Genomic DNA, 10,993 nt, shown 5'->3' on the forward strand with positions numbered 1-10,993 from the left:
ATCATTATTCCTCTTTTTACGCTCGTTATTCTTCGAGATATTTTCATGAGGGAGCTTTCTCGTATTTATAGAAAATGATGAGAGTTTGGACCAGAAGTTAATAGGTCTTATCCTTATCTCCCCATTTAAAACCAAATTCAAACTTGAATTTGAAATCCATCTGTTAACAGAAGAGGCTGGAAGAGGCCTAAACATATGAGACTCACCCACTAGTGATTGCCCACCAGTGGGCCCCACTGGCTTATGTCCAACATCTCTCACTCAATCGCATTGTGGGATAGGCCCAAAAATTTATCCATTTAACTCGCTTAATAGCAATCAAAAAGCAAACATCGTGATCAAAAGAATCAGAGGCGTGGGACCAGCTGGATCACCGTAATATTCTCACAGATATTTAAGTACTAAGTGACCACCTAACTAGTACTCAATAACCCAAGCTTTGCAATGCCTGTCCTAGTCCATATGACTACACTAGATGGAGTTAACTCTCAATCTAGAGTACTCAGCCAACATACGCACTTATCTAACTTATCGAGTTATTTCGAAAACTCTATTTTTTACAAATTTCGCTTAAAATCAATTTAAAACAATACTTATATATATGCTTTTGAAAAATAATATCATTTACAAAAGTCCAATAAAAAAAACTCGATACTACTAGCGGATAAGTTTTCAAGTGCGTATTTATAGTTCTAGAAACTTGGTGTAGCTATCACAGGATCTTTACCACGCAAATTTATAATTTGGAATCAATCAAGCTACTTTCCTAGAGTAACTAAATCTGTCCAATTAAGGACCTTTCATTATAGTATAATAAAGTAACGACATTTAATCTTATCCTCCTATACACAAGAGGATGGTAACTAAGGACACAAAGAGTCACCTACGGGATTAGTTACTCATACGTTATAATGATTAGATCGAATCAAAGCAATCTATAGGTAAAAGGTCCCAGCACGTTGCTACAATCCATGTTATAAAGTAGACAATACTAGGTATATGTTAGGTCTACAATACACAGGTTATTCTACATGAGGTATAACTCATCTTATAACCTCACAACCTGGTTATTAATTCAGGCCATAACATTGATCGCATGAAAAGAAATGGTATGATTATGTTACTCAACTTGATCACTCTTATCTTCAATCTTTTAAGATTGTAGGCGGATATGACTCACTCATATCCTTATACTTTATTATTCACAATAAAGAAAAGTCCATACCTCAGTATATGAACATCGCCCCAAATGTACATTTCTTGTAAATTCAAGGTTGGTCAACCTATGCAAGTGGGTGATTGACCTGCCGACAAAAATATAAATCCTACATGATCTCATGGAAAATGCTGATGATCTACGTACGTAGTTTTTATTAGTACTCAATATTGAATAAATTGAATGTGTTATTCATTAATGAAAGATCAAATGTACTAAATACAAGCATATCACTCAAGCTTTCCTCAATCCCATTTGCCTGATGTGAATTTGAAATAGATCTCTGGCTATAGGTTTCATCATGAGATTAGCCATCATTTCCTTAGTAGAAACGTAACTGAGTGCGACCTTCTTATCTCTCATTTGATCACGAACATAATGATACTTAATCTCAATGTGCTTTGACTTCCAGTGGTGTTTAGGGTCTTTTGCCAAGTTAATAGCAGAAATATTATCTATCTTTAGCGATATATGCTGACAAATGCTCGATACAACACAGAGTAGTCCAGAACAATTGTTTTACAGGTAAAACACAAAGGCACATGTAAATTAGGTAAGAACCCCATTTGAACTGTACATTTACAAAATAGCTGCCCCATAAAAAACTGTAATGGGAGATCTGTAGTCCACGTGGTGTGGCCCACTTGATGTTTGGATCCAGCTGATTTCTGTTTCTTCATCGGGTAGATTACTTTTAAAAAAAATAAAAAATAAAAAACCATTTTGTGAAAAATAAAAATAAAAAATAATATGGCCCCGAATGCTGTGTCGTGTCGGTCATTAAATAAAAATTATTACGGTGCAGGGTTCAGTACTCACGCAGATCATATCATCCACTCCATTGCCGGGCCCAGTTGGCTAACGTGGGACCCACTCAGCCGACTAGTGGGGCCCATTTCACCCTTTTCTCTAATTATTATATATCCGCCAACTCCAACCAAATAACTTCTGCATGTGCATATCCGAGTGGATTGGTTAGTTGCATGATTTCGTTTTGCTTACAAGGCGACTCAGGAACACCAGCATGTGTCGTTCCAATGGGCCCACATGCAGATATGGTCTCGTAATTGGAACCGTTCATCTTCAGGGTGACATACTGAACGTGCTGTGGTCTAATAATCCTTCTGAAAGGGCCTATCCTGACCTGTGATTTGTGTAGTTGATCATGAACCGTTGAAAATTATTCTCTCAATGGTCTACTTTCCGCCATACAGGTCCTTGTCAGAATCATCTACTAAATTTAAGTTTCTTACTCTGGCACACAAAGGGTGGCTCCAAGAAAATGGACGATTCTGATTATCGGAAGTTCTCTATGTTTGGGCAAAAAAAACTCTAGGTTTAGAAAGCATCGAGATTTGCACAAAAGGGACATGATAAGTGGATCTTTCTCTCCATTGCACACGTGGCAGGGTGATGTAAAAATCTGGACCCTCCATCTAGTTGCCCCTATTGTGGATGGTAAATGCTTCATGAATAAAAAAAATCGATTGAATAATTTAACCATTGATCACTACCTTTCGAAAAATAGGTGTCAACGGCTGATATTCAATGCGGAAAAGTGCATCTAAGTGATGGGTAAGATTGTACTGTAGTTAAACTAACTAGGGATCGTCCATGATATGATCCGTTTGATGAACGGTAATGATTGATATGTCACCCTACCGTGGTCATCCATGATTAGTATGGAGTGGAGAGAAGGCTCCACCACATTCCCTGTTTAGCAGCCCTATCGGCTATCGCACGCAGCAGGTCGAGATCAGGTATGTTGTGAAGCAGATCTTGTAAAGGATTCCGGTCCGTTGGTTGCCAATGTGGGTCCCAGCAGAGGGACGAATAAAAGACTGTTGGGGCAGTAGATCCTGTTTGGAACACCCAGATCCATAGCTCAAGTGGTAGGCTGAGTGAAAGAGACATCGTTTCAATACTGAAATCTTGGTATCGATTCCCTGGTGGGGGTGACTAACAGTGAAGTGTAAACTGACGGTGGGTGTACCAACGAGCTAACAAAAATTAAAATAAAATACTGTTTGGAGCAGATTAGGTGTTACCCAGGTAACATGTTAGTAATAGTGGGTGTTGCCATGACCGTGGGGCCCACCTTGTTGTGGACCACACAGTAGGGATCGAATGCCCACCATTAAAAACTTCTTAGGGTTAAGTGACCTTAGCAACGGGGATGGCAAATAAAGTTTATGGTGGGCGGCCTTAGGAAGCTTTTATGGTGAGCGTTCAATGACCACTGTTTCCTATGGTGTGGTCCACTTAAAATTTGAATATGCTTCATTTTTTATACGATGCTCTTAAATGAGCTAGAAAAACTGATAAACGGCGTGAATATACAAAATATACATCAAGGTGGTGCCCACGGTCAGGGAAACAGCCACTAGTAACACCTAATCCGCTCATAATTAAAATAAAATATAAATTTTTTAAAAAAGCACTGATGAGATCACATCAACCATCTGATTTTTTATTTTTTTTTTATTTCCTCTTCTAATTTGGAACACTCACTATTTGACTCTTCACCATCATTTGATAGCCATTAATTGGAAAGTTGGAACTGCTTGATCAGTGTGATTTCATAGGCATGATCTATCCACAATGGGACCAACGATTGTGATGGTCTCGATGGCCGTACATCAGTCTCACTTGTTAGGGGACGAGTCCCTATTTTCTAAATTTTGTGAAGAGTCTAGAAGATGTTTTGTGATTTTTCACATCATTAACATCTGTGTGCTGGGGTCCACTTTGACTAGGATGAATGTTCGGCGAAAAATCAGGCCATTTTCTCTAGGGATTTTAGGCATGATTTTAGCGCGTGTAAGTTTTTTTTAAAATTTTTAAAGTTCCTCAAGACTAGCCTTTTGAACCTGTTTCGCTTCCCCCTCTAAAGGGGGAACGCCACATGGAGCGGCCTCACGTGAGTGCTTGATCGACCTTCTTTTCGGAAACAGGGTGAAGTTGAAGGGGCACATGATTGATGGATTACATCCTATGCACACGCCACGGTGGGTCCCACACTCCCTTTTGTTTGTGTCCAACTTCAGATGTTCACATCCATCTCAAGGGACCACTAGCTTACTGTCCATTGAACCCACATGCCACGTGTATCATCCTAGCCGCTGAAAAGATAGGGACCGCATGGACAGTAACGGGTGATATTATTATTATTATTTTTATTATGGCAATGGGTCAGGCCCAACACCCAACTTTGAATGGACCCGCCCAAAAAAGTCAGTTGGTCACAGTCTGGAAAATGATCAAATTCCTATTTCCAACATGAATGTTCCCCTAATCTGACCGTTGATCAGGTAGGCCACACCGCAGAATAAATAGACACAGAGAAAAAAAAAGAAAAGGAAACCACTGCGTTGGCGATGAAACATAATATTTGTAGAATAGAACAAATGTAGATATGAAGTCAGGCTTGGCAGGGCCCCAAATTTTATTGGGCCGTGCCAAATCCTGGTCCAAAGCCGGGCCGGGGTCTACCCATCCCATGGCTCCCCTAGAAACTGTAACCTACCGTTGAATTTCACAACATTTTCATTAGGGATTTGAGTGCCATATACAATCAACATCAGTACATTAATAGAAAGCAATGGATGAATATAAGCATCCGTAGGAGTAGTTCCATGCTTCAATGATAAAGGATCCCTTTTGCCTTGCTTTTAAGATAGAATTTAAGATAGATGGCCCACATCTTTTCACTGTCTACACGGAGTTTCAATTCTTACAAGTGGGACCTATGTTTCAGTGATTCAGACCGTTGCTATGTTGTGGTGTCCCACCACGGATCGACTAATACCTTAAAGTTTTTCTCCATTTGATAATCTTAACCTTTCAATTTGTGACATAGTGATTGCACTACCACATAAATTTTTTTGTCATAGGTAGAGTACTTTTACTTTGTCTCATTCAGTTTCTCACTAAAAAACGCGACAGAGTGCCCTTCCTGAGTAAGTACTTATCTTATGTCGACTCCTGACACGTCGCATGTGACTTCAAAAATTTTTGAAAAATCTGAAAATCGCATAATTGGAGCTTTGGTCATCATAACCTTTATCTCCTTGAAGGCCTTCGAAGCTGCCTTCATCTATTGAAACTCTCATTTTTTTTTTTATACAATCCATGATAGGAGTCATAATAGAATTGAAGCTTCGAATGAACCGCCTATAGAAGGTGGCTAAGCCGTGAAAGTTGCGCACCTCGTGAATATTGCGGGGTTCAAGCCAATTGACAATGACCTTGACCTTCTCAGAATCCGCCGATACACCCTTAACTAATACGAAAAAACCAAAAAAGATAACACTACTAGACATAAATGCACACTTCTTTAGGTTAGCATATAATTTCTCGACTCTAAAGATGGTACAAACCTGCCTCAAATGGTTGAGGTGTTGTTCCTTAGTCATGCTATAAATCAAGATATTATTAAAGTAGACGACCAAGAACTTCCTAATGAAGGGCCTCAACACTTAGGTCATCACACGCATGAAAGTACTTGGGGCATTAGTCAGCCCAAAAGGCATGACAAGCCACTCGTATAACCCATCATTCGTCTTGAAGGCTATCTTCCACTCATCACCAGGGCACACACGGATCTGGTGATAACCACTTTTGAGGTCAATTTTTGAGAAGATAGTAGCGTTGGCCATTATATTCAACATGTCATCAAGACGCGGTATGAGAAACCGATACTTGACTGTGATTTTGTTGATGGCCCTACTATCAACACACATCCTTCATGTGTCATCCTTCTTATTGTAAGAAGGGCGGGCACGGTACACGGGCTCATGCTTTTTCAAATGAAACCCTTTTTAGGAACTCATCAATCTGTCTTTTCAACTTTGTATGATCCGTTAGGTTCATTCTATAATGAGGAAGGTTTGGTAGAGTCGCCCAAGGGACTTAATCAATGACGTATTGTATATCCCTCATAGGGGGAAGCTCATTCGGTAGATCCGAAGGAAAGACGTCTCGAAACTCATCCACTACCGGAATAGCCTTAGTGGGTAACTTTACACTAGCCTTTGGTGCACTTTCCCTAGCCACTAGGGCATACACTATCAAGTCCGCCTCAGTCTCTCACTTAAAGTCCTTGGCATTTAGAATAAGGAAAGGCTTAGACTTGGACTTCGATTCTTTCAATTCTTTTGAGTTGCTCACACCACTCTGTGTGGTAGACTCCTTTCTAGTCGTATTCTTAGGTGGAAGTTGATTTAGCTTGACCTTCTTACTCTCAAACTAGAATATGCATACATTTGAATGACAAATATGGTAACATCTCTATCATAGAGTCAGGGTCTACCCAGAATGATATGGCCAATATCCATGGGAACAACATCGCACTAGAGTGTGTCTTTATATAATCTAAACTAAATAGGAACAAGACAGTGGTGCGAGATTGGAATAGAAGTCTCATCAACTCAATACACTCTATAGGGTTGAGGATAGGCTTCGAGCTTCAAGCCTAAACGGCTCATCGTAACAGTTGATGCCACATTGGTACAACTACTACTATCCACAATCATCTTGCAACTCTTATCCCCACACTTTAAATAGGTATAGAAGATCGTGTTACGACGCCAATCATCGATATTCTTTTCTTGGGTAAAGGCGCAACGCACAACAGTCAGGGTCGCAGACTCTTACGCTCCTTCTTCTTCATCACTATGGGTTTCTGCTTACTCATACTCTTCCTCCTCACCGTTACTTTTTGTGGGCACTACTTCTACTTGCTCATCAATAAGAAGCACTTTGGTGTCCTCTTTCGTGCCGCACTGGTGGGCAAAGTGACCAAACTCCTGACACCTAAAATACCAAGTTACTCCACTTCTACGCGAGCTAGACCCGATAATCTCTTTACCCTTATCATCCTTAGGCCTGGACTGAGAACTACTGGAGGATTTGTTTTGGCATCCAGTGCTAGGCTTGGCCTTAGAAGGGTTAGCCTTAATGCTAAAATCGCAAAACTCAAACCGCCTTCCCACATATACTTTGAGGTATTGCTCGACCTCCAACACTACTTGATACATCTGTTCAAGAGTGTCTATGTCCTTGGCAAGCAACTCCCTCTTAATGTCGGAACGAAGACCCATTTTAAATCAAGCAAGGGTGAGTACAGGGTCCTCATCAACTTCATAGCGGGTTAAATACTTTTCGAACTTCTCAATGTATTTAGCAACACTAATGGAACCCTGTCGAAGAGACTACCCTTCGTCAACCAACCTCAAACTGTAAGAAAAAGGGAGGTATTTTTTCTCAAGTGTTTCTTTCATCTCTCCCCAATGGACTATTGAGAGCTCCCTCGCCCTTTCTTTTTTTCACTCTACAGTAGCCCAAAACCTCTTTACTTGGCCCACAAGCTTCATATTGGTGAATCAAGCTCGACAAGTATTTGATATGTCATACCACTCAAAATAGCAGTCCATATCTGCTAACCAATTTAGAAAAGCTTTAGAGTTCAAGTGGCCATCAAACGTGGGGGCATCTACTTTAACTCCTTTGAGGAGTTACGCATCGGGGTCATAGTGGTCTTGATGTCCCTCACGGGGTGGGTGCACAAGTGCGCGCCTATAACCGATTCCTTAGCTAGCTCTATTCCTTGGTCTATCATCCTAACTACCTGTTTAAGATTGGGCATCTTCCCCAATAGTGGGATTTGTCCGGGCGGAGGTCTCTAGTTGGGTAACACGTACAGTAAGTTGATCCAAGCGTTGATCAATACGTTGTTCCAAGCACTTACCCAAAGACTCAATCTACTGGGACATTTAATTTATTCATTGATTCTTGCAATTGCTTCATGTTTAGTGTGGGATGTAAGTCAAAGCCACGACCTGTACGTGTGGGCATATAACCATTAACTCAACTAAAAGACCTTTTAATACAACTATATGTGTCTAAATAAGACTAGATGATCCTATGGGACTCTATATGAGGGAACCTATACAACGCTACCAAAATTCAGCAATATAGGTTTTTTATTTTATTTTTTTATTTTTAAATGGCCATGGTGTGCTCCACCTTTTTTTTTTGGGTTAGCTTGTTAGTACACACCCATGTCAGTACACACACTTCATGTTAGCTACCCCCGCTAGGGATCGATACCAAGACCTTAAGTGTTGAAATGAGGTATCTCCACTTAGTCTGCCAATTCAGCAATATAGTTGTCAAAATAAAGGGATAACAGAAAGTCTTAGTAATGTGAATTGCTAACTTTTTGATAACAGAAATTTCAGTAGCTTATATCAGGAATTATGGACCTTTAAATAGCTCTATATGATGAGCCTTGATGCATAATGGACATAAACAAACTAACCCTAAACATGCAATGCATTCCCCTATAAGAACCTTAAGCTCTAATACCAAATTTGATGCAGGACATGAAAATTAAACATGATATGCAAAAATTCAGGCTTAAAATCATACTAAATTAGAACCACGCACAAAAACTCCACATCCTACGTAAAGTCAAGCATTCAATATAGGGGATCTATAAGAGTCCAATCTTACACATGCTAGGACGGGATCGATTAAAAATTATAAACCAAACAATGATCAAAGGGTAATAGATTCATCCCCACATGCATAGGAATATTCCTCAATCCAAGGGATTCACGAATTTCAATTCGAGAAACCTTAGGGTTTTAAAAAAAGAGTATGGAAATAAGGATTTAGGACAATCTAGGATTAGGGTTAGGGAAATCGGGTGAGGGAGGAGTGAAGGAGAGGAAAGGAAAAACCTGGAACCATTTCCACACGTGTGGACAGCGAACCCGCCTGACACACATGCGCTGGTGGTGTCCCTCACATGTGTGGGGCCCATGAGTTAAAAAAAGGCTAGCTTGGCCTTGGTCGGCCAGGGGTGGACCACAAAATCCCCAAGTTTCACGATGATCCAACTATTGGTCTATGCATTGTGCTCCGCCGAAGTTTTAACCCCTTGCAGGCCTGATTCTGTGAGTCTGTTGAAGAAGATGGATCGGCTGCCAAAAGAGGGTGGGCTTGAAGCACGAAGGCTGTATGAGATGATGATTATGGAAGATAGGGGATGGGGTGATGGGAGATGGGTGTGGCGTCGCACCACGGTAGCTAGCCCTTCGAAGAAGGGAGGGTTTTGCAACCAATTAAGATTTCACAACTCAGAGAATTTAGAGAAGCAAAATGTAGTATTTTTTTTATATTCAATCATTAGTGAGAAAAACAACCACCCAATGGTGCTTATTTGTAACAAAACCCTACACTCCAAACTCACGTCATATGCACAACCTATTGCTTAGAGATGAAGTAACCACAATTAACAACTAATCAAAGCAATCTAAACCATCTATGATGTTCCTAATAACAAAAATAACCAAAACTTAAAGTACTAGATCATTTAGAATAGTGGACCATGATCATGAGAACCCATGGTGGGATTTATATCACGATCGGGTCCACTCCAATGGACCAAAATGCAATCATCTAGCTAGGAGGACCTCCCTGGACGTCGTCATCGATCCAGATCGACGGAGGGGTCTTCATCCTCCTTTCATATGTGTGTAGGGGAGGTGTGTGTACGCGTGTGATGTCCCCATCACCATATATACACCATTATGGTTGTATCCATTGTTTAACAGATCAGTTTTCTGGGGTCAATGCCATGAAGCCAAATCCAATTGGAAGAAAACCCAAATGCCCGCCACCGTCTTCTATCTGTCTTTCCAGTATTGGTGTTGTTGACCTCTGTATCTTCATATGTGTGTTTTGCCCTATTGGTACTGTTGTGGCGGTACGCATTATTTGTTGTAATGTGTTTGTTATGTGTGTTTTGCCCTATTGGTACTGTTGTGGCGGTACCCATTATTTGTTGTAATGTGTTTGTAATGTACTTGTCATAAGAGGGGGGGGGGGGGGTTGGGGTGGTTTGGTCTGCAGGGCAGACCAAAGATGAGAGGATGGTGATAATTCAGTTTCTCTATCATTTGTATTGATGTCATATGTTTGAACTGTTTCTGTTTCTCGTTCCTATTCTTTGTTCTTTGATGGGGCTTCTTAGATAATCATATTGATTTAGCTGATGATGATTTTGGTTCTGTGATGTGTTTTGTAGGTCGAGTATGGTTTAAGTCATGGAGAGATGGATGGAGACTTGGGGGAGGAAGCAGTAGCTGCAATCTTTCTGCAATGGTTGTTCTTTCTTCCATTTCCTTCAATCATTATTGTAATGGGCTTTTGGAGGAACTCTCCACTATTGAATTAGTAGTTGTTTTTTAGCAGCATCTTTTGATGTTCTTGGATTGATAAAGCGCTCAAAAGAATACTAATCTCTTATTCTTCTATTCAATTTGTGCAGTTGCTGATGATTTGGTTGTGTTTCAAATCCATGGTATCATTTAAAATGGTGTTTCCATTTAGGATTACATTTTCCATGTGGGGCCCCATCATGCAGTGCCTTATGTAGTTCAGCTGATGGGCCACACCAAGGGTGGTGTTTGGGCCAATCCTCCACTGATTAGTCTTAGCTGTAAAATAAGATAAAGCTTATCTTGTGTTTGTTAGATCATCATCCAGGTTAGTGACAACAAACCCAACACACTATACAGTGGGTTCCCATAAATCAGAATGAATCAAGTGTCAAAGAGGAAAAACAAAGACTGACTAATGAAATTTTAAATAGCGATGTTTATGAACAACGCAATCTAATCATTATCTCTGCTTACAATCACCAATCAGGCAAAAGCAATTATTCTGTTTTATCTTATTTTATACTAACCATACATGTTTTAATCATCC

The 10,993-nt window shown here is 40.3% G+C and overlaps 1 protein-coding gene across 2 annotated transcripts in view; it reads left to right on the top strand.

Annotated features, from left to right (window-relative positions):
* The window catches only part of LOC131222773 (heat shock factor protein HSF30-like), a 35,525-nt gene extending 25,001 nt beyond the window's left edge, over positions 1–10,524 (top strand). For both annotated transcript variants that reach the window (XM_058217966.1, XM_058217967.1), the window contains exon 2: positions 10,311–10,524. In XM_058217966.1, the coding sequence (XP_058073949.1) occupies positions 10,311–10,460 (150 nt within the window). In that variant the 3' untranslated portion in view covers positions 10,461–10,524. The remainder of the gene's footprint in view (positions 1–10,310) is intronic.
* Positions 10,525–10,993: the final 469 nt, after the last annotated feature.

This window comes from Magnolia sinica, chromosome 13, assembly GCF_029962835.1.
Source record: "Magnolia sinica isolate HGM2019 chromosome 13, MsV1, whole genome shotgun sequence".
Classification (NCBI taxonomy): Eukaryota; Viridiplantae; Streptophyta; class Magnoliopsida; order Magnoliales; family Magnoliaceae; genus Magnolia; species Magnolia sinica.